Genomic DNA, 22,920 nt, shown 5'->3' with positions numbered 1-22,920 from the left:
AAAAACCCCAAAAAAAAAAAAAAAAAAAAAAAAAAAAAAAAAAAAAACCATTTGTCCTTTAAACGAAATTAATTCAGGTAGTTTTATATTTTATACACATTTTTAATGTAGTTATACAAACCACTAGCCCAAATACAAATTCCACCTTCTACATATGGAAAATATTCAAATCTTACTTTTTAAAAAATTATTTCCAACTTCTAGATTCAGTTCACGACATACCAATACCCACGCTGTATCTACCATAGAGACATGCTGATAATAAGTGCTTAATAAGAACTTGATCTTGACTTTGTTTTAGAAAAGATAAGGCAGTGGTTCAAATGAAATGTCCCTGTAAATTAACTGGGGAAAATATGAATTAAAAAACAAACATACAGTATACAGTGACTCACATCTATAATCCCAGCACTTTAGGAGGCTCAGCTTGGGGGGAGGATCCTTCAGCCCAGGAGTTTGAGGCCTGCCTGAGCAACAAATGGAGATCCTGTCGCTACAAAAATTAAAAATTACTTATGCGTGGTGGCAGCTGCCTGTGGTCTCAGCCGCTCTGAAGGTGAGGAAGGACTGCCTGACCCAGGGAGGTCAAGGTTGCAGCGAGATGTGATTGCACCACTGCACTCCAGCCTGGGCAACAGAGTAAGATCCATCTCATTTAAAAACAAAACAAACAAAAAAAACCAAGGCCGGGCACAGTGGCTCAAGCCTGTGATCCCAGCACTTTGGGAGGCCGATGCAGGCAAATCACCCGAGGTTGGGAGTTCAAGACCAGCCTGACCAACAAGGAAAAACCTCATCTCTACTAAAAATACAAAAATTAGCCGGGCATGGTGGCATGTGTCTGTGGTCCCAGCTACTCGACAGGCTGAGGTGGAAGAATCGCTTGAACCCAGGAGGCGGAGGTTGCAGTGAGCCGAGATTGCACCACTGCACTCCAGCCTGGTGAGAGAGCAAGACACCGTCTCAAAAAAAAAAATAAATACTATACTTCAGCAAATTAGCTGGACATGGTGGCACATGCCTGTAATCCCGGCTACTCAGAAGGCTGAGGCGGGAGAATTGCTTGAACCTGGGAGGCGGAGGTTGCAGTGAGCTAAGATCATGCCACTGCACTCCAGCCTGGGCAACATGGGTAAAACTCTGTTTCAAAAAAAAAAGGAGACATTATAGCCGTTAGTATAAATACTATACTTCAGTGAAAGGTGTCAAAATATAAATGTCCACAGATAGTAAATTAAATAAGAATAAAGAAGATTAAGAATTCATATCAAAAAAATAGGATAAGGGCCAGGCATGTTGGCTTACACCTGTAATCCCAGCACTTTCGGAGGCTGAGGCAGGAGGATTACTTGAGCCCAGGAGTTCAAGACCAGCCTGGGCCACACAGGGGGACCACCATCTCTACCAAAAAAAAAAAAAAAAAAAGTTTCTTTAATTAGCCAGGCAAGGCATAGTGGCACATGCCTAAAGTCCAGCTACTTGGGAGGCTGAGATGGGAGGATCTCTTGAGCCTGAGGAGGATGAGGCTACAGTGAGCCGTGAATCCTGCCACTGCATACCAACGACAGAGCAAAACCCTGTATCAAAAAAAAAAAGGGAAACTAAGACTAAAGATTGTAAGATCAGATAAAAATAATTTTTATATTAAAAAGTTATAAATTAAAAATTGTGGGCTGGGCACGGTGGCTCACTTGTAATCCCAGCACTTTCGGAGGCTGAGGCGGCTGGATCACGATGTCAAGAGATCAAGACCATCCTGGCCAACATGGTGAAATCCCATCTTACTAAAAATACAAAAATTAGCTGGGCATGGTGGCGAACACCAGTAGTCCCAGCTACTTGGGAGGTTGCAGGCAGGAGAATCCCTTGAACCCAGCAGGCGGAGACTGCAGTGACCCGAGATCGCACCATTGCACTCCAGCCTGGTGACAGAGCAAGACTCCATCTCAAAAAAAAAAAAAAAAAAAAAAAATCTGTTTTGTCTATACTGCAATCATTATAGTAAAGCATTCTATACTGTCTAAATGGAATTAGAATCTACTTTCTATGCATATGAATTGCCCCCACCTCCAGCTGTGAGACAGGATTAAATGAGATGATGAGGTAAGTGCCTGGAAAATTGAAGTCCTTCAAATATAAGGGCTCCTATTTTTCTACCTTGATTATGGCTACTGAAGGCCTAAATTAAATGGAAATCATGTTGATTTTTACAAACATATTTCAAGTTTGACAACTCTTTCACACTAGGGATGCTAGTCTACACTATTATCCACTAACACCTACAGTATCAGCAAAGCAAAAAGATCTATCTTCAATAAGCATGTAACATAGTATGAATTAAACCATAATTCATGGATTATAATAATCACTTCCTAATATGGACAGATCTTGGCGAGAAAGTGCACAGAAACCACCTCCATACTCTAAGGGCTTATAGGAAAAACAACAGTCCTAAGCATATATATTTTTTGTTAAATGCTGCCATTTTAAAATGAAATCATTTTCATTAGATTCACATAAATAAGCATCAGTTGCTACAGGCATTAAAAGGTACACATAAACTAAGCTTTCACTATAAAGAAAAATTCCTATAAGATGAAAAATTACTTGAAATCACAGCTCTCTGTACTAAAGTTCATGATGTCAACACCATGAACTGCCTGTAGAAGCCTTTTTAATTTTCTCAAAGCATGTTCATGTGTGCAAGGAAGGTATTTATTTAGTAAACCACTTACTGGTCAGATTGCATCTAATATAAATGTATTTTATCAGTGAGAACTGATTACAGGACATTTTAAAGAACAATGTAGGGAAAATAGTATCCTGTATTTTAAAACCTCATTGAAAAGAAATAGAGGCACATTAACTACACATATCTTTTTAAATCAAATACTGCCAGGTATATTCAAGTTCCAGAAAGGTGGGAGCTTATAAAAACAGAAGTGGTAGTGAAAAAGAACGAGAAATGCAAGATTATCTTCCAAACCTAATCCCAGTTAGTATCTGCAGTAGTGCCTATAACAAGATAAATTGCTAATAACATTTATGAAACCACATGGAAATACCACTCTTCTAACCCTACCTATTCTCTCCTCTTTTTGGCAATCCATTAAAAGAATCACTGCTACATTTGAAATAAGACACAACTTTATAAAAACTTTTAAAAGCTTTATCGATTCCTATTTTGAAAGAGGAAAGAGGAAAATAGTTCACACAGTCACAAGTAGTTGCTTCATGCTCCCAAACCAAAAAATCCCAAAGAACAAAAAACTACTAACAAAAGAATTAACACAATGTCAGGGCAAACTTGAAGATTTGGTAGGGCAAACCAAGTAGTCATTTGAAGAGCCCTAAACAGTAGAAAGGTCTACCACACATATCAGATAATCAAAAAATCACATTTGGCTTTACGATGCATTTTAAAAAGTTTTCTGTTTATAAGAGCACAACCATTTAAATATATTCTCCATTCTCTAAGACAAGCAAGGACTGATAGTTTAAAAGAAGCCTGCATGCATATCTGAAAGAATGAACACTAATGCTTTTTATTTAAAACTTTTTTCCACAGTGGAGGAACAATCACAATGAATAATGGGCTTGTCTGTAGCAAAAACTTGTTCTAACAGCATTCATCAGCAAAGTAACTTGGAAGAATTTACATTTCGTACATTTTTTTAAAAGTGCAAACTTTACGGCCAAAGTCCAAATGAGAAATCAAAACAGGCCTCCAGACAGTGAATTACCTTTCAGGGCATGTTCACTCTTGCTTCAAACAGTAAAGCAAAGTAACTTTCATGTATGATGAAAGTCAGTCAGACTAATGTGTCCAGCAGTCACTTAAAAGGGGAACTTACTTATTTTGACTATTTCCCAATTTTTCCCTGAAAGTTTCAGGTCTAAGCTCCATTGGCTTGAGTGATCTAATGACCTTTGTATCCCGGGGTGAAAGAGGGCAAAGAAAAAAGGAGGATATTACAGGTGACTTCCAGGTTAGAAAAAAGTTGCGAGGAGTTAGCTCTACTAATTGTATCTAAGTTAGTGAATGGACGAATACTGTGACGTGTAAGAGAAGCTAGTTCCTCAAAAGGTAACTGGCATAATTAAAACGCATCCAAACTCACGCATCATCAAACATCATTTTACCGATGTTTTTTAAAAGACGTGTGTTATTTGTAAATAAGTTTATTAATCCATTTTGAATTCCAACAGTCTATGCTTCACTGAAACTCGAGCTTCTGAATTCAAGCCGCCAGAGTTAACAGTTCCAGGAACTGATAGGAACATCAGCAAAAAGGTTTTTTCCACATTCCCATTTGAAAAGCTTGGGGAGCAGAGCTGACAGTCACAAACTAACGCCTAGTCAAAAGTATGGGCACAATGATTAAATTCCACCAGAAGCAAATAAAAATCCCAACTTTCCGGAAAGATTTCCCTACACCAAAGTGAATCCTTTTACTTTCATTCCCACAAAGAAGGTAATTTGAGAGAAAAGTTGGGCAACTGGGTATAGTATTTAAACTAAAATGAGTCGAAGCAACTACACTGAAGCTACTAGAGAGGAGATGAAAGGTAACCCAAGCGCGGGAGGGAAGGTGGAAGAGAAAGCTGGGAAGGGATGGGGGAAACAGCTAGCAGAGCAAAGGAAATGGATCACTTCAAGGGAGGCAGCCCGGAGGGATAACAGGAATCTGGGTGAAAGGCACCAGGCGTTTACGGAAACCCGAAGAAGGCTGATGAAGAAACAATGGGGCTGGGAGACCGGGAGCAAGCGGGAAGACGCTCAGGCGAGGGCGACGAGGCGGCACCGGACGGGTGGGACGGGAGAGCAGAAGGCTGCAGTGGAGACGGATAGGAGGTGAGAAGCCCGGTAGGGAGGCAAGTTGGTTGGGTAAGATGGGGTGTGGTAGCTCACCGGGTAGGGAGGCGAGGGTCCCCAGGGAATAGGGAGGGGAGTGGCTTGTCAGATTTTGAGACGGGGAACGGAGGCCGAGAAGGCAGGTGTGATGGAAGCAAAAGAACACAGCTCCACCGGCACAGGACCCGCCGAGCCAGAGAAGACGCAGCAAGGGGGAAGAGGCAGCAAAAGGGGAAAAGAAGAGAGGGAGAGAAGGACGCGGGTCGTGCGGGCGACGGGGAGGGGGCCGCCGTTGGCTTCACTCACAGTCCAGGTGCTTTTTCTTGGGCCCCATGATCTCGTGGGTCGTGGCCTTGCATACTGTCTTGGACACGGCGGAGCCGGTGACACTGTGCTGGGCGGCAGTGATTCGGTCCGTCAGGCTCTGGCCGGACATCTCTGTAGCTCCTCCACCACCCCTCCCGCTCAGCAGCTGGCGGGGACTGGGACCCCCAAGAGCCGGAGGGTCCCTACCCCCCCCACCGCACCCCCTACCCCCACCGGCTCCTTCCCTGCCTGCCGGCCTGGGGCGGGGCTCAGGGCCGCGCGCTGCCACCCAGCCCAGAGAGAACCGGCTTGTGTCACCCGCGGAGTCGGACAAGATGTCGGGCACTCCCTTGCCCCCGCCTCAGTTCAGCCCACCCCTTCCCTGGTCAGCTGGAGCCCGGCAGGGTAAGAGGGACAGGCAGCTGCAGGAAAATGGCGGCGCCAGGCTCCTCCTCGGAGCTTTCCGGGCTGCCCCCGGGTCACGTGACTCGGACCCCGCCCCCTCCTCCCTTCTCCCGCCCCCTCCTCCCTTCTCCCGCCCCTTTCCCTTTCCTTTTCCTCTTCGACGCCCGCCCTCCCTCGCTGAGCGAGGGAAGAGCGGGGCGGCGCCCGCGCGTTACGTGATGGAACCCGCCAGGCCGGCGCAACAGGAGGCCAGCCCGAGGGGAGTGCGCAGCCGGCGCGTCACGTGACTCTCCCTGCCAACAGGTCGCCTGAGGCTCGGCCCGCGGGGGTCACAAACGGGGGGTGGGGCGGGGGAAGAACGGCGAGGGCGGCGTGCAGGGGGCAGGGCGGCAGGCTTCTCTCCTCGGTCCCCCCACCCCCAAGGGTGTCCTAGTGTCTGTGGTTGAAACTAACAGCTTGACAAAGAAGGTGCAGCTGTCTTCACAGAGGTCGGGGGTGTTAGGGCTCTGGCTCCTTGAGCTTTCCCAGCAGAGTCAAGAATGTATTTCAAGACACCTTCCAAAGCCGCCCTCCCTGGCTTAAAGGAGAGGGTTCCAATCGGCCTATTTTCTGAAGAACTTACCAGCAGGCCTCTCTCTACTGTGGAACTGTTGAAGCTCTCCTTATTTACTTACCCCGGAAAGGTTTTTTCCCCCTTTCCTTGAGAGGCTTGGAAATGTCACCTGGTTTTGTTTATCTCTACTCCGAAAACCCGACTCGTTGCTGCCAGTCTAAATTTAGATACTAGCTGGCCCGTATTCATTCTCTGGGGTGTGGAATAGGACAGGAAACACATAGCTTCACTGGAATTTGAAAAGGGAAGTAGTAGGATGATGTCAACAGCGATTAGCTTGACCCTACATGGCTGACTGCTGTGGTGATTAAAGGTCCAGACCATAGAAGGAAGTGAGAGGGGCGGTAAATAGAGAAGTCCCATTCAAACAGTCCAGACATCACTGCCTGCCATCTCCCCGGGTTTAGTCTTTCTTCCCTTTGGCCTCTTTTCTCATTGAGTGAACCAGATTTCCATGGAAAGACCTTGACACTGCCCTGTGTACATTTTAGAAGAAGTATAACATCCTGAGAATCTATTTAATGAGACCCAGAACATATATTAACAAAGGCTTTTATATGTTATTAGGGCCTCTACATTTAACCCAGGGCTAGGGATAAGTTGAAAAATCTCTATGAATGTTAAGTTACCATGATAGTCACAAGTAATCTTGCTAGTTTCAAATGAAATGCTAACATCCTCAGAAAGTCTGTGTACACCATCTGCCAGCCAAATCCAAAATACTGTGCTTCAATCTGGTGACTCTCAAAAGATGCAAAGCTGATAGATATTTAACATTTTATGTATCATATCAGGAATTTTGTGGTCTCCCAATCCATTTTCCCCACACCCCCTCACCCCCCTTTTTTCCCCACTATGGCTGGTGAAATTCTGCAGCAACATGCTCTTGCCAAGAACACAGAGTTCTTAAGCCCAGCAGGCTTCATCTTTGTCAAGCTAGCCTCCAATTTCACAAAACTATAATGACGTCCTTCAGTATACTGCAATCCGTCTGTGGTTTGGTGCCCAGTTTGCTGCCCCATGTCCATTGGGCAGTGAAATTACCCAATTCTCAAGACCTGTTATCAGCCATCATTGCTACTGGTCTATAGATTCCACTGTATAAGTTACTGATTAGCCTGAGCCTCTGCACTGGTAAACCCCAATCTGAGGTCAACACTAACATGGTCTAGCTATCAAAAGCTAAATATTTTATCCTTATGGAAAATGTCAGTCATTCCTAAGCACATAGCAGGAAAGTATTACACTATTACTTTTATCAAAAAGGTTCTTTCAAACTACTTTTATGGCAATAATTGTTGACATGTTTACACTATTAAACTAGCTTCTGTTAGAAATATCAGTGTTTTTTTTTTTCAAGTATACACAGAAGTTTCTAACTAAATAATCGGTAATCATTGAAGAGGTTTATGTGTAGTTGTGAATTGAAATATATGGAGAAATTTAGAGGAAGATGGGGAATTGTTCTAAAGACAGACATTACTGACCTGTTTTGTCTTATGTGCTTACGTTTTCTCTGTGTCAGTTTCCTTGGTCTATTCAGGAAATATCTCACCTGAAGTTCCACAGATGCCAGCTTACCATAGCCAAAACTGAACTCTTGCCCTTGCCCAGCATTCTACATCTTTGATCCATACTGTTCCCTGTGCCTGTTAATGTCCTCACCACATACCCAGAAGCTCCCCTCAAAAAGCCGTGATTCAGAGTTCTTCTGTCTTACTTCCCTCATCAAGCCTAATCCACTTCTCTCAAACACATCCTATCTCTAACCCCACTTCTGTTGCCTCAGTTCCAGCCTTTATAATCTCCGTTGTTGTACCTAGACTATTTTGGCAACTTCGTAGCTGATTGTCTCTTATACCCTGACCCTCCAATTCAGATCTCTCTGAACCTAATATTGATTGTCTTTTCTTTGCATTCAAATCTTCCAATAGCTCCCCCATCGCTACCCTAAAGGATGAAATTAAGGACTCTCAACCTGGCATACATGGTTCTTCATGATCTGGCCCCATGTTAGAAGTTTCTAAGTATGTAAATAATCAGTGTCCATCTTAGAGGTTTATGCATAGTTGTAAAATGAAATATATGGAGCAATTTAGAAGAAGATGGGGAATTAGAACTAAGCATAGGCATTACTGACCTACTTTATCTTATATGCATAAGTTTTCTGTGTGTCCGATTCCTCCGTGTATTCCAGAAATATCTCTACCTGAAGTTCCACAGATACCAACTCACTTGGCCACCTGTTGAAACTTATCTCTTCCCATTTCTCTAAATTCCCCTACCTACCTACTAGTTGTTGAGCCTCATCTCTTTTGATTCCTTTAAATGCACTCCAGCCAAAATCATACTACTTGACATACTTGGATGTCATGCTGTTTAACATCCCAATAGACATACTTGGATGTCATGTTGTTTCACATCCCAATAAACAGTTACTGATTTCCTTTTGTTATTCATATATATCCTTTTGTTATCTAATTATTATTGTGATTGACTTATTGCACTAACATGGGGGTGCAGAGATACATCCATGCTAGTATTATGGTTGATGCATAGTAAATACACAGTAGATGATGGTTGAATGAGTACACTTTGAAATCACTAGTTTGGACACCCCATCACTCCAAACCTCCCATTCGATAAAATCTGCCCACTTTTTCACACATATAGCATGTCTGCTGGGCATGGAGGCATGAGCCTATGGTCATAGCTACTTGGGAGCCTGACCAGGAGGATCCCTTGAGCCCAGGAGTTTAAGGCTGCAGTGAGTTATGATCCTACCACTGCATTCCAGTCTAGGTGACAGAGTGAGACACTATCTCTAAAAATAAATAAAGCATGTGCATCCCATAATAATCTGTCTGTAGCATCATCCTTATTCAGTACTTTGTTAATTTACTCTTTCAAAAAATATGTATTGAACTGTATGTCAGGCACAGAAGTTCTAGATGCTGAACACTATTTACAGTGAACCCATCAGTTCTTTGGGAACTAGTCAGTTCTCAACTTTGATCACCAACATGAAGTCCTCTTTGCTTTGATTATAAAGGAGCAGACCAAAAACAGAAGGAAAAAACTTGAATAACACATTTCCTAGGTATTTCCTATGCTCTCCCAACTAAAAGGTATGTTGTAGAGAGGCATAGGGTGTTGGGAGAAGGAGCAAGGTTTTTGTTTTTGTTTTTTTCTTTTGAGACAGAGTCTTGCTCTGTCACCAGGCTGGAGTGCAGTGGCGCAATCTCGGCTCACTGCAATCTCTGCCTCCTGGGTTCAAGCGATTCTTCCACCTCAGCCTCCTGAGTAGCTAGGACCACAGGCGTGTGCCACCATGCCTGGCTAATTTTTTTTGTATTTTTAGTAGAGACGGGGTTTCACCATGTTGGCCAGGATGGTCTCGATCTCTTATTTTTTTTAATGCCTCCTATGTGCTAGAAAAATTACATTTTTAAAATTTAATGCTCATAACAATAACTCCAAAAAGTATCGTGCCCATCCAATACAAGAAAACAAACAAATCTTAGAAATTAACTTTCCAGAATACCACAGATACTAAGTGGCAGAAGCAAAATTTAAAAAATAATTCTCCTTCCAATACTCCCTCCCCAATAGCCAGTACTTGAAGCAACTGCCAATATAGACTAAATTCTTTCAACAGATAGTTCTTGCCTGCATACTATGTGCCAGGCCTTTCTAGATGTTAAGATAAAAATGTGCAAGACAAACAGGGCCTCTGTTCTTAGAGATCTTAGTCTAAGTGGTAACTAAGGAGAAAGTAGGAAAAAGTATGCTGCACCTGAGGGACCTTGACAACATCAATGACTTAAGAAAGTGGCAGAGAAAAGGAATATGGAAGAGAAAATTGAGTAGAATGTTTACTTTTATTATTATCCTTTATTATCTATATTATAATCTTTCGATATTAAGTTACCTAAACTGATATGAACACATGGCAAACGCTTCCTCCCTCACCTTTCTATGTTTACACTTCCTGATGCTGCTAAAATTAGTTAAAAATCATAACTTCACATAACCTTAAAAAGTTAAGAACTTGGCCGGGCACGGTGGCTCAAGCCTGTAATCCCAGCACTTTGGGAGGCTGAGGCGGGTGGATCACGAGGTCAAGAGATCGAGACCATCCTGGTCAACATGGTGAAACCTCGTCTCTACTAAAAAAAATACAAAAAATTAGCTGGGCATGGTGGTGCGTGCCTGTAATCCCAGCTACTCAGGAGGCTGAGGCAGGAGAATTTCCTGAACCCAGGAGGCGGAGGTTGCGGTGAGCCGAGATCGCGCCATTGTACTCCAGCCTGGGTAACATGAGTGAAACTCCGTCTCAAAAAAAAAAAAAAAAAAAAAGTTAAGAACTTTTCTTTGTAGCAAAGTTCCCTTGCTAGAACCTCTAAACAAAGTCATGTGCTGCATGACATTTCAGTCAACAACACACCACAGGTACAGTGGTGGTCCTATAAATTAAAATCATATTTTTACTATATCTTTTCTATGTTTAGATATCTGTTTAGCTACACAAATACCATTTTGTTATAGTTGCTTACACTATTCAGTACAGTAATGTGTGGTACAGGTTTGTAGCCCAGGAGCAACAGGCTATAATATATAATCTAGGTGTGTAAGTAGGCTATACCGTCTAGGCTTGTGTAAGTGCACTCTGTGATGTTTGCAAACCAACAAAATTGCCTAATGACACGTTTCTCAGAACTTATCCCTGTTGTTAAGTGATGTGTAACTGTATTCCACTTCCAACTTGGGAAGCTTATTCAGGTTCCCAGCATACGTATTTGTGACAATAATAATAATATGTAACTTTGTTGAGTACTTACCCTGTTCTAAGTATATTACATGCATTATCTTAGTTACACCCTAAAACAACTTCATGACCTTAAGAGCCAGAGACAGCAAACGATCCTTTTCCCCCTGAGCACATAGTTAGACCACATTTCCCAGCCTCCTTTGCAATTATTTGGGGTCTTGTGCCTGACTTCTGTCCCGGAGAATTTGGCAGAAATAATGAAAGTCATTTAAGACTTGACCCATAAGCCCTCAAAAACCTCCTACACATGCTCCACATTCTCTTTCTTTCCCTACTTACAGGCTGAATGAAGATTTTAAAGAATCTAGAGGAGGTCAAAACCACAAAATGGAAGAAGCCTGGGGTCACAGATAAATCCTTGGAGGAATGCTGCCCATGAGAACTGCATGACCAGGAACACCTGTGTTAGATTTTATTTGCTTTATTAAATTATGCTGCTGGGCGCGGTAGCTCATGCCTGTAATCCTAGCAACTTGGGAGGCCGAGGCAGGCAGATGATGATGTCAAGAGTTTAAAACCATCCTGGCCAATGTGGTGAAACCCCATCTCTACTAAAAAAATATAAAAATTACATGGGGGTGGTGGCACACACCTGTAATCCCAGCTACTTGGGAGGCTGAGACAGGAGCATTGCCCGGGAGGCAGAGGTTGCAGTGAGCGGAAATTGCACCACTGCACTCCAGCCTGGCAACAGAGTGAGACTCCACTGCACAAGAAAAAAAAAAAAAAAAAAAAAAAAACACCTTTCTAATGTTCTAATGAGGCATGGCACAGTGCCTCACAACTGTAATTCTGGCACTTTGGGAGGCCTCAGTAGTAGGATCACTTGAGTCTAAGAGTTCAAGACCAGCCTAGGCAACATAGTGAGACTTCTTCTCTACCAAAAATTTTAAAAATTAGCCGAGTGTGGTGGTGTGCAGCTATAATCCTAGCTACTTGGGAGGCTGAAGCAGGAGGATTGCTTGGGCCCAGGAGTTCAAGGTTATAGTGAGCTATGATTGGACCACCCCATTCCAGGTTGGGCAACAGAGTGAGTCCCTGTCACACACACACACACACACACACACACACACACACACACACACAGCCACTCTAATTATGAAATATAATAAAATTAGGATACATGAGATGTTAATATACCTGGGGGCCATTTTTCTCTGTAAACTAAGAGGCTGAATCAAGTAAAAATGTATTAGAACATGCAACACTGAACTAAAAGAAGATCAGAAGCTTAATGCTAATGTTAATGTTGGGATGAATTTTCAACAGTAGGTATCAGAAAAATGAAGGAGATTTATTAATTCATTTGAAGCAATGGAAGAAGCACAGGATTTGGAGTCAGACACATTAGGTCTTGAACTTAGGTTAAAAACTCTGGGCAAGTTATTCACTTTCTAATACATAACACAGGGATAATAGTAAATATCTTGCAGATTTCTCGTCAGGATTAACCTAATGTATACAAAAAACTAGTACAATGCTTGACACACAGTTGTCACTCTGTAAATAAATCAGTCAACAAACATTTACCCAGGATTTGCTATGAGCAAAGCACTCTGCTACATTCTCAGGATACCGAGATGACTTAGACAAAATGCTAACACGGTGTGTTAAGTACTATGATAGAGGTGTTGCATACAGTATTAAAAGAACAGAGAAAAGGTACACTGAATTCTGCTTGGAGGAATCAATGAAGGTTTCCCAGGGACATAAATTGCCATGTACTTCTTTATATGTTTATCCTTTTGGCTTTGCATCTCTATCCTCTTGGCTATTTTATGCCCCCTCTTCTGGATTAAGGTCCTTGATTTTTTTTTTTTTTTTTTTTTTTTGAGAAGGAGTTTTGCTCTTGTTACCCAGGCTGGAGTGCAATGGCACGATCTCGGCACACCGCAACCTCCGCCTCCCGGGTTCAAGCCATTCGCCTGCCTCAGCTTCCCGAGTAGCTGGGACTACAGGCATGCACCACCCTGCCCAGCTAATTTTTGTATTTTTGGTAGAGACGGAGTTTCACCATGTTGACCAGGATGGTCCCGATCTCTTGACCTTGTGATCCACCCGCCTCAGCCTCCCAAAGTGCTGGGATTATAGGCGTGAGCCACCGCACCCAACCAAGGTCCTTGATTGTTAATGAATACCTTTGTCCTTTACTCATGATATTCCCAAGACATTGACAATTAACAAATACAGGACTAATTCTTCATACAACAGTAAGGTTGAACAAACGCTACCCAAATTAAAGGGGAAAAAGACACTTGATTATATAAGGATGATCTAAATGGATTATGGCACATGCTTTCATTGTTCAGTTTTGAAAACCTGGGACTATGGATTTCAAATGCCTTGTAAACTCTAATTATTTTTGTCTTACTGTCTGCATTGCAGTTACTAGATATATGATCATCAGAGTCTTAAATGCTGCTGCACATCCATTGTTAAACTAGATAATTTACAGATGATCATTCAATAAGAAGGATGAGAAGGTTTCATAAAGAGGTCAAAATAACTACCATGAAAAACTCAATACGCTGTTGCAACTTATTAAATAACAGTGCAGATCTGGACTGATCCATGTCCCAGGAAATAATGGTATTTCTTCCAGCTTGAGTTGAAGATTGGCTGAAAGAAAGTAGACTGAGAAATGAAGCAGGCCGGGCACAGTGGCTCATGCCTGTAATCCCAGAACTTTGGGAGGCTAAGGCAGGTGGATCACAAGGTCAAGAAACCCTTACTGTTCTAACGCCAACTTACTTACAAAATACAAGGTAAACCATAGATAAACTGATTTAACTGTAACTCTGCACACACATATATTCTAGTAGCTCAACTAGTTAACAAATTTAAACCAATCCTTGCCCTGGCTACTAATGTCCACCATAAACCTCCTACCACATGATTAACACCAGTTTTCTCTCAAATCCTGTAAGTAATACCGTTCCCTAACTTCCCCCTTTTGAGACATTACTAAAATTCTGTTACAGTGATGCTTCTCCTTATTAGTAACTTTAATAAATCCAGATCTTCATAATCAACAGGTTTTCTCATGATTTTTGAATGGAGATGGCAGGCTAAATTATGTCCCCTCCCTGCCAAAGATGGCAGGTCCTAATGCCTAAAACCTATGAATATATTTTACGTGGTAAAGAAATGTTGGCCAGACTCAGTGGCTCACGCCTGTAATTCCAGCATTTTGGGAGGCCAAGGCAGGTGGATCACTTGAGGTCTGGAGTTCAAGACCAGACTAGCCAACATGGTGAAACCTCATCTCTACTAAAAATACAAAAATTAGCCAAGTGTTGTAGCACACACCTTAATCCTAGCTGAGGCAGGAAAATCCCTTGAACCTGGGAGGTGGGGGTTGCAGTGAGCTGAGATCGAGCCACTATACTCCAGCTGGGTGACAGAGCAAGACTCCATCTCAAAGAAAAAAAAATGCAAAAATTAGCTAGGCATGGTGGTACACACCTGTATTTCCAGCTACTTGTGAAGCTGAGGCATGAGAATTGCTTGAACCTGGGAAGTGGAAGTTGCAGTCAGCCATGATCGTGCCATTGTACTCCAGACTGGGCAACAAAGCAAGACTTTGTCTGGGAAAAAAAAAAAAAGAAATGTGCGTGCAGCGTGGTGGCTCACACCTGTAATCCAAGCACTTTGGAGGCCAAGGAGGGCAGATCACCTGGGGTCGGGAGTTCAAGACCAGCCTGACCAACATGGTGAAACCCGTCTTTTTTTGTTTAAAAAAAAAAAAGAAATGTGGCAGATTTAATAAAGTTAAGGTTGGGGAGATGATCCTGGATTATCAGGAGGACCAATGTAATCACAGGGTCCTTATAAGAAGAACACAGGCAATCAGAGGAAGGAGAAGGCTATATAATAACAGAAGTAGAGATAGTGATATTGCCTCAATCCAAGGAATGTCAGTCCATCTAGAACCTGAAAGAAACAGTAAATAGATTCCCTTTGGAAACTCTAGAAGAAATCATCCTTGTCCACACCTTGTGTTTAGTCCCACTAGACTGACTTTAACTCCAGCATAAAAGAAGGTAACTTCTAGAGGTTAGAGGTCTAAAATCAGATTTTAAAAAAATTCCATTGTGTTAAATCACTATTTTTGTGGTCATTTTGTTACAGCAACAAGAGGAAACTAATACATGGAGCTTTGGCAGGAATTTGCAAAGTACATTCTTGTTGCTTTGTGGAAAATGGAATGTAAAATAAGAACAGAAGAAAAAAAAAAAAAAACGAGGAAGAAATTGCTGTAGACCAGAAGAGCAGTGATTGTGACTTAAAATAGGGTGGTAACCATTCAAGATGCCTTGCCAAGGACTTGGCATAATCACTATGGTCAGCTGAGATTCAACTGTACATTGTTAATGGATTTTTCAAGTACAGAAAAGCAAAACGAGCTTTTGCTCTATGGTAGCATCTTGATGGAATAAGTAGCTATTTCAATAGAGGTTCCCAGAACAGCTTTTGTTACTGTCATTTTCTTAACCTTGTTCACTTGTCCTTTAATTTGAACTACCGAGTGTGCTTTTAATACATTCCTTGTTTGATTGCAAAAAAATAAAAATAAAAATAAAATAGGGTGGTAAGCATGGAAGTCAAAAGAAGTAGACAGGTTTAGATACATGTTGAATATAGAATCAACAGAATTTGCTGGTAGGCTGACCTGTAGGGAGTAGAATCTGAGGACAGTTGCTCAAGTAAAGACTATGAAAGGATGACTCCTTGGATTTTGAACTGAATAACTGTGTGAATGGAGAATAAGGGCAGACAAAGTTGGAAGGAAGATAGCTTATATGCCACAATTAAAGAGAGTCTGGATATTGTCTTGAAGGCAAGAAGAAGATTGAAAGATTCTAAGGACAGAAATAATACAGAGGACTAATGTACCTTTGTGGTACCTCTCATATTTGAAATTCATTTAGTCTTTTAAATGATTCCCTGAACCAGAAACCATTATTTCATCTCATTCTTTCTTCCTTTACCTGTATAATGCTTTGGTTGTTAGTTCAATTACAGCCTTGTTATGAGATATCAAGAAAGTTTTGGACAGCTAAATTTTACATTTTATGGTCTTCATTGGGCCTAATTCACAGCAGGATTACAGAAGATTAGACAACAAAAAGCTCATAAAAATAGTTGTACTCCTTTATAACACTCAGCCCAAGAGCAAGATCAAAATAAAACTAGGTGGTGGATAGAGTACTTTATGATAGTGGCATTAGAAATGAGAAGAAGCCTATTGATTCTAGAGGTAAAAATGCATAGGAATTGGCAAAGAGATTGGATGAAATGGATTAAGGAGAATGCAAAGTTTAGGTTGATTCCGAGGTTTCTGGTTGTATCATGATGCTATTCACTGAAAAGGAGAAATCCTGTATCGGGGGAAGCTCGAAAGGTAGCAGGGAAAGAATGATGTATTTAGTTGAAACATACTGATTTTTTAAATTAATAAACTTATTTTGTTTTTAGAGAAGATTTAAATCCACAGCAAAATTGAATGGAGAATACAGACAGTTCCCATATAGCTCCTCTTTCATCACATGCACAACCTTCCCCACTGTGGACATAACATGCTACAATAGTACATTTGTTGCAATCAGTGAACCTACACTGACACATCATTGTCACTCAAAGTGCATAGTTTACATTAGGATTCACTCTTGGAGTTGTACATTCCATGGGCTTTGACAAATGTATGATAACATGTATCTACCATTATAGAATCATACAGAATAGTTTTACTGACCTAACAATTCTCTGTGCTCTACTTACTCATCTCTCCCCTCCCCAACCTCTGGCAATCATTGATTTTTCACTGTCTCCATAATTTTGCCTTTTCCAAAATTTCATATAGTTGGAATCATACAGTATATCCCCTTTTATGACTGGCTTCTTTCGCTTAGTAATATGCATGTAAGATTCCACAATGCCTTTTCCTAAATGGCTCGACAGCTCATTTCTTCTTAGCATTAAATAATATTTTGTTATCTAGATGTATCACAGTTTACTTATCCATTCACCCACTGAAGGACATCTTAGTTGCTTCCAACTATCTATGCATCTATGTCCTGGAGGCAAGAAGACGATCGAAAGATTCTAAGGACAGAAATGATAAGGAAGACTAATGTACCTCCGTTTCTGTAACCTAGTGACCTCTCAAAGGCTCCACCTTCTAATACCATCATTTCGGGGGTTAAGATTTGGGGGAGTGGATACAAACATTCATAGCACAGCAAACCTAATGTTTCTGTGTGGACATAAGTTTTCCCTCCTTTTTTGCTTAGTCGCAGAGGCTGGAGTGCAATGGCACAATCTGGGCTCACTGCAACCTCTGCCTCCTTGGTTCAAGCAATTCTCCTGCCTCAGCCATAGGGTTGAATCTAAAAAGTTACCGCCATACCCAAGATCAATTAAGTTTTCTCCTATGTTATCATGTGGGACTGTTTTGTGTTTTACATTTAGGTTTGCTGTGCTATGAATGTTTGTATCCACTTCCCCAAATCCTAACCCCCAAAATGATGGTATTAGAAGGTGGAGCCTTTGAGAGGTCGTTAGGCTACTGTGGGTGTAACTCTCATTAATTGGATTAGTACCCTTATAAAAGGCATCAGAGAAATCCCTTCCTCCTGCCATGTGAAGGCAGAGTGAAAAGACAGTGATGTATCAATCAAGAAATGGACCTTCACCAGACATCGAATCTGCCAGTGCCTTGATCTTTGATTTACCACTCTCTAGAACTGCAAGAAGTAAATTTCTGTTATATATAAGCTACTCACTCTATAGTAGTTTGTTAGAGAATCCTAAATGGATTTAAGACAAGGTCTGGGTGGGCGTGGTGGCTCACACCTGTAATCCCAGAATTTTGGGAGGCTGAGGTGGGCGGATCACCTGAGGTTGGGAGTTCGAGACCAGCCTGCCAAACATGGATAAACCCTGTCTCTACTAAAAACACAAAATTAGCTGGGCATGGTGGTGCATGCCTGTAATCCTAGCTACTCAGGAGGCTGAGGCAGGAGAATCGCTTGAACCTGGGAGGCGGAGGTTGAGGTGAGCCGAAAAATAAATAAAAATAAGATCTATGATCCATTTTTTAAATCCTTGATGCTGATTCTAGAATATGATCCATTTTGACTTAATTTTTGTGAAAAGTATAAGGTCTGTGTCTAGATTCATTTTTTTGCATGTTGATGTCTAGTTGTTCCAGCAAAACTTGTTGAAAACACTATCTTTTCTCCATTGAATTGCCTTTGCTCTTTTGTCAAAGATCACTTGACTATGTTTATGTGGGCCTATTTCTGGGCTCTTGATTTTGTTCCATTAATCTCTTTGTCTATTCTTTCACTGATACCATGCTGTCTTGATTACCATAGCTTTATAGTAAGTCTTGAAATCAGGTAGTATTAGTCTTATTTTGTTCTTCTCCTTCAATGTTGAGTTGGCTATTCTGGGTCTTTTGCCTTTCCATATAAACTTTACAATTAGTTTGCCAGTATCCACAAATAATGTGTTAGGATTTTGATTGGGATTGCATTGAATTGATAGATTAAATTGGGAAGAACCAGCATCTTGACAACATTTGAGTCTTCCTATCCATAAACATAGAAGATTCCTCTATTTCTTTAGTTATTTAATTTATTGGTAGTCTTCCTCATATAGACCTTATACATATTTTGTTAAATCTATACCTAAGTATTTTATTTTTGGGATATACTATTGTAAACAGTAATGTGTTTTAACTTCAAATTCTACTTGTTTATTGCTAATTTATAGGAAAGTGGTTGACTTTTGTATATTAACATTGTATCTTGTAACCTTGCTGTAATAGCTTATTAGTTTCAGGAGTTCATTTGGTTAATTTTTTTGGATTTTCTACATAGATGATCATGTCATCTGTAATCCAGTTCAACAAATCCAGTTCAATTTCTTCCTTCTTAACTGCATATCTTTTATTTTATTTTTTTATTGCATTAGCTAGGACTTCTAGTACAATATTGAAAAACAGTGGTGAGAGGACTTGCTCATGATCTTACTGGGAAAGCTTTGAGTTTCTCACTGTTATGCATGAGGTTAGCTGTAGGATTGTTATAGATGTTCTTTACCAAGCTAAGGAAGCTCCCCTCTGTTCCTAGTCTCCTGAGAGTTTTTATCATAAATGGTGTTAGGTTTTATCAAATACTTTTTCTGTATCTGTTTATATGATAACGTGAGCTTTCTTCTTTAACCTGTTGATTTTTGAATGCTGAACCAGCCTTGAAGACCTGGAATAAATCCCACTTGGTCATGGTTTATAATTTTTTATATCTACTTTGAGTCAATTTGCTAATTTTTTGAGGATTTTTGCATCTATATCATGAGAGATATTAGTCTGTCATTTCTCATGATGTTCATCTGGTTTTGGTATTAGGATTCTGTGGTCCTCATAGAAGGAGTTAGGAAGTATTTTCTCTGCTTTTATCTTCTGAAGGGGATTGTAGAGAATTGGAATAATTTTTTTCCCTTAAATATGTGTTAGAATTCACCAGTGAACCCATCTTGGCCTGGTTCTTTCTGTATTCAGAAGGTTAGTTAATTATTTGTATCATTTTGTGAATAAATTTAGGCCTATTCAGATGGTCTTTTTTTTTTTTTTTTTGTATAAGTTTTTGTACACTATGTCTTTCACAATTCTTGTTACTCCATTTCATCTAGGCCACCACATTTGTGAGTACAGAGCTGTTCATAATGGTCCTTCCTTTTAATGTCCCTTCTTTCATCTCTGATATTGGTAACTTGTGTCTTCTCCTTTCTTTCTTAGTCTGGTTGGAGATTTATTGATTTTATTGATCTTTTCAAATAATCAGCTTTTTGGTTTATTTTTCTCTATTAATTCCCTGTTTTCAATTTCATTGATTTTTGCTCTAATTCTTATTATTTTCTTCTGCTTACATTAGATTTAATTTGCTCTTATTTTTGTCATTCCCTAAGGTGGTAGCTTAGGTTATTGATTTTAGATCTTTCTTCTTTTCTAACATCTGCATGCAATGCTATAAATTTCCCTCTAAGTACTCCTTTTACTGTATCCCACAAATTTTGATGAATTATATTTTCATTTTCATTTAGCTTAAAATATTTTTTAAATTTCTATTAAGTTTTTTTGGACCCATGTGTTATTTAGAAGTGTGTTGTTTAATATCCAACTATTTGGGATCTTCCCACTTTCTATTGATTATTTCTAGTTTAGTTCCATTTGACCTGGGAGCCAAATAAGACACTGTATAATTTTTATTCTTTTAAATTTGTTAAGATGTATTTTATGGCCCAGAATGTGGTCTTTCTTGATGAATACTTTACATGACCTTGAGAAAAATATATAATCTGTTTTTGTTGTATAAAGTCATCTACAGATGTCAATTATATCCAGTTGAGAGTGATAGTGCTGAGTTCAACTATATCCTTACTGATTTTCTGCCTGCTGGATCTGTTAAGTCCTAATAGAGGAGTGTTACAGTCTCCAACTACAATAGTAGATTCATGTATTTCTCCTTGTAGCTCTATGAATTTTTGTCTCACATATTTTGATACTCTACTGTTAGGCACATATACATTAAGAATTGTTATGTCTTATTGGAGTGTTGACCCATTAATCATCATGTAATGCTCCTCTTTATCTCTGACAATTTCCTTGCTATGAATTCTTCTATGTCTAAAATTAATAATAACTACTCCTGTATTTTGATTAGTGTTAGCATAGTATATTTTTCTACCTCACTTCATTCTTAATATGTATATTTCTTTATATTTAAAGTAGGTTTTTTGTAGACAGCATATAGTTTGAGGTTGGTTTTTTATCCACTCTAAATGTGCTTATTTTTTGTTTGTTTGTTTGTTTGTTTGTTTCTTTGAGACAGTCTCACTCTTGCCCAGGCTGGAGTACACTGGTGCAATCATGGCTAACTGCAACCTCTGCCTCCCAAGTTCAAACGATTCTCCTGCTTTGTCCTCCTGAGTAGCTGGGATTACAGGTGTGCACCACCATGGCCTGGCTAATCTTTGTGTTTTTAATAGAGACTGGGCATGTTGGCCAGGTCGATCTCCAACTCCTGGTTTCAAGCATTATGCTGGCCTCAGCCTCCCAAAGTGCTGAGATTATGGATGTGAGCCACCACACCTAGTCTGACAAGGTGTGCTTAGACCATAGACTAGTCTGACAAGGTATGCTTAGACCACTGATGTTTAAAGTAATTATTGAAATAGTTGGGTTAATATCTACCACATTTGTTTTTGTGTTCCATTTATTGCCCTTATTCTTTGTTCCTATTATTGTCTTCCACATTTTCAGCTTTTGTGGTTTAATTGAGTGTTTTATGAGATTCTGTTTTCTGTCCCTTCTTAGCATATTAATTGATTATACCTGTTTTGTTTTGACTTTTGTAAGTGATTGCACTAGAGTTTGCTATATACATTTACAACTAATTCAAGTCTACTTTTAGATAACACTATACCACTTCACAGGTTGCACAAGTACCTTATAATAACAAAGTATTCCTAACTCTTTCCTCTTATCACTGATTTTATTGCTGTCATTTATTTCACTTACCCATAAGTATACATAAGTGTATGTATATAGTATGTATATATAGTCAAATACATTGTTTCTATTAATATTTTGAACAAAATATTACATTTAAAAAATAAGGAATAAGAAAAATAAAATTGATTCCCAGAGCTCTTCCTTTCTTTATGTAGATCCAAGTTTCTTACCGATATAATTTTCCTTTTCTTGGAAGAATTTCTTTTAGCATTTCTTGCAGGGCAAGTGTACTGGCAGTGAATTCCTTCCATTTTTGTTTGTCTGAGAAAGTCTTTATTTCTTCTTCACTTTTTTTTTTGAGATGGAGTCTTGTTCTGTCCCCCAGGCTGGAGTGCAGTAGCATGATCTTGGCTCACTGCAGCCCCCACCTCCCAGGTTCAAGCGATACTCCTGCCTCAGCCTCCTGAGTAACTGAGATTACAGGTGCCCACCACCATGTCTGGCTAATTTTTGTATATTTAGTAGAGACAGGTTTTCACCATGTTGACCAGGCTAGTCTTGAACTCCTGACCTCAGGTAATCCATCCCCCACCCCCGGCCTTCCAAAGTGTTGGGATTACAGGTGTGACCCACCACACCCGGCCCTCTTCTTCACTTTTGAAGGATAATTTTGCAGGTGTTTTTTTTTCTTTCAGTACTTTAAATATTTCAATCCACTTTATTCTTGTTTGTATGATTTCTGAGGTGAAGTCAAATGTAATTATAGGTCAGGTGTTTTTATCTAGAATTCTAGGTAGCTGGTTTTTTTTTTTTCTTTCAACACTTTAAATATTTCAATACACTTTATTCTTGTTTGTATGATTTCTGAGGTGAAGTCAGATGTAATTATAGGTAAGGTGTTTTTATCTTCTAGTTTCTTTCAAGATTTTTTCTTTATTTTTGATTTTCTGAAGTTTGAATAAATATGCTTAGTATAGTTTTGGTGGGCATTTATTTTGTTTAGTGTTCTCTGAGCTTCTTAGATGTGTGGCTTGGTGTCTGACATTAATTTAGAGAAATCCCAATCATTATTGCTTCAAATACTGCTTTAGTTCCTTTCTTTCTTCTCCTGATATTTCCATTGTGTGTAAATTATACTTTTTGTAGTTGTCTCACAGTTCTTGGATTTCTGTTCTGGGTTCCTTTTTTCCAATATTTTTTTTTCTCTTTTCCTTTCATTTTTGGAAGTTTCTTGGTCATATCCTCAAGCTCAGAGATTCTTCCCTCAGCCCATTCCAGTCTACTAAAGCTCATCAATGGCATTTTTTATTTCTGTTAGTGTTCTTGATCTTTAGCCTTTCTTTCTTTAGCTTAGAATTTCCATCTCTCTGCTTATATTTTCCATCTGTTCT

At 40.0% G+C, this 22,920-nt stretch overlaps 2 protein-coding genes and 1 long non-coding RNA gene across 28 annotated transcripts in view; 2 read left to right on the top strand and 1 right to left on the bottom strand.

Moving 5' to 3' along the window:
- Positions 1–6,396, bottom strand: part of PICALM (phosphatidylinositol binding clathrin assembly protein) — a 113,031-nt gene extending 106,635 nt beyond the window's left edge. For 10 of the 26 annotated variants that reach the window (XM_032295849.1, XM_032295858.1, XM_032295866.1 and 7 more), the window contains exon 1: positions 5,162–5,440. In XM_032295849.1, the coding sequence (XP_032151740.1) occupies positions 5,162–5,291 (130 nt within the window). In that variant the 5' untranslated portion in view covers positions 5,292–5,440. Of the gene's footprint in view, positions 1–5,161; positions 5,612–6,240 lie in introns of those variants that run through there. The other 16 variants (XM_032295853.1, XM_032295857.1, XM_032295852.1 and 13 more) reach the window with 6 other exon arrangements.
- LOC116563131 (wiskott-Aldrich syndrome protein family member 2-like) lies at positions 5,188–11,453 on the top strand. The gene is made up of 2 exons (XM_032295678.1): positions 5,188–5,869; positions 11,292–11,453. Exon 1 carries the CDS (start codon positions 5,188–5,190, stop codon positions 5,851–5,853), a length of 666 nt encoding a protein of 221 aa, XP_032151569.1. The 3' UTR covers positions 5,854–5,869; positions 11,292–11,453.
- Positions 11,454–12,068: 615 nt separating this feature from the next.
- LOC116563110 lies at positions 12,069–14,038 on the top strand. The gene is made up of 2 exons (XR_004274234.1): positions 12,069–12,810; positions 13,127–14,038. It is a non-coding gene; the product is annotated as an uncharacterized LOC116563110 (long non-coding RNA).
- The last annotated feature ends 8,882 nt before the right edge of the window (positions 14,039–22,920 follow it).

This window comes from Sapajus apella, unplaced genomic scaffold, assembly GCF_009761245.1.
Source record: "Sapajus apella isolate SASKATOON/1434 unplaced genomic scaffold, GSC_monkey_1.0 scaffold34, whole genome shotgun sequence".
Classification (NCBI taxonomy): Eukaryota; Metazoa; Chordata; class Mammalia; order Primates; family Cebidae; genus Sapajus; species Sapajus apella.
This window is presented reverse-complemented; position numbering and strand designations above follow the sequence as displayed.

Coding starts and splice junctions, on each gene's coding strand:
- LOC116563131 (XM_032295678.1), top strand. CDS start 5,188: ATGATCTCGTGGGTCGTGGCCTTGCATACTGTCTTGGACACGGCGGAG.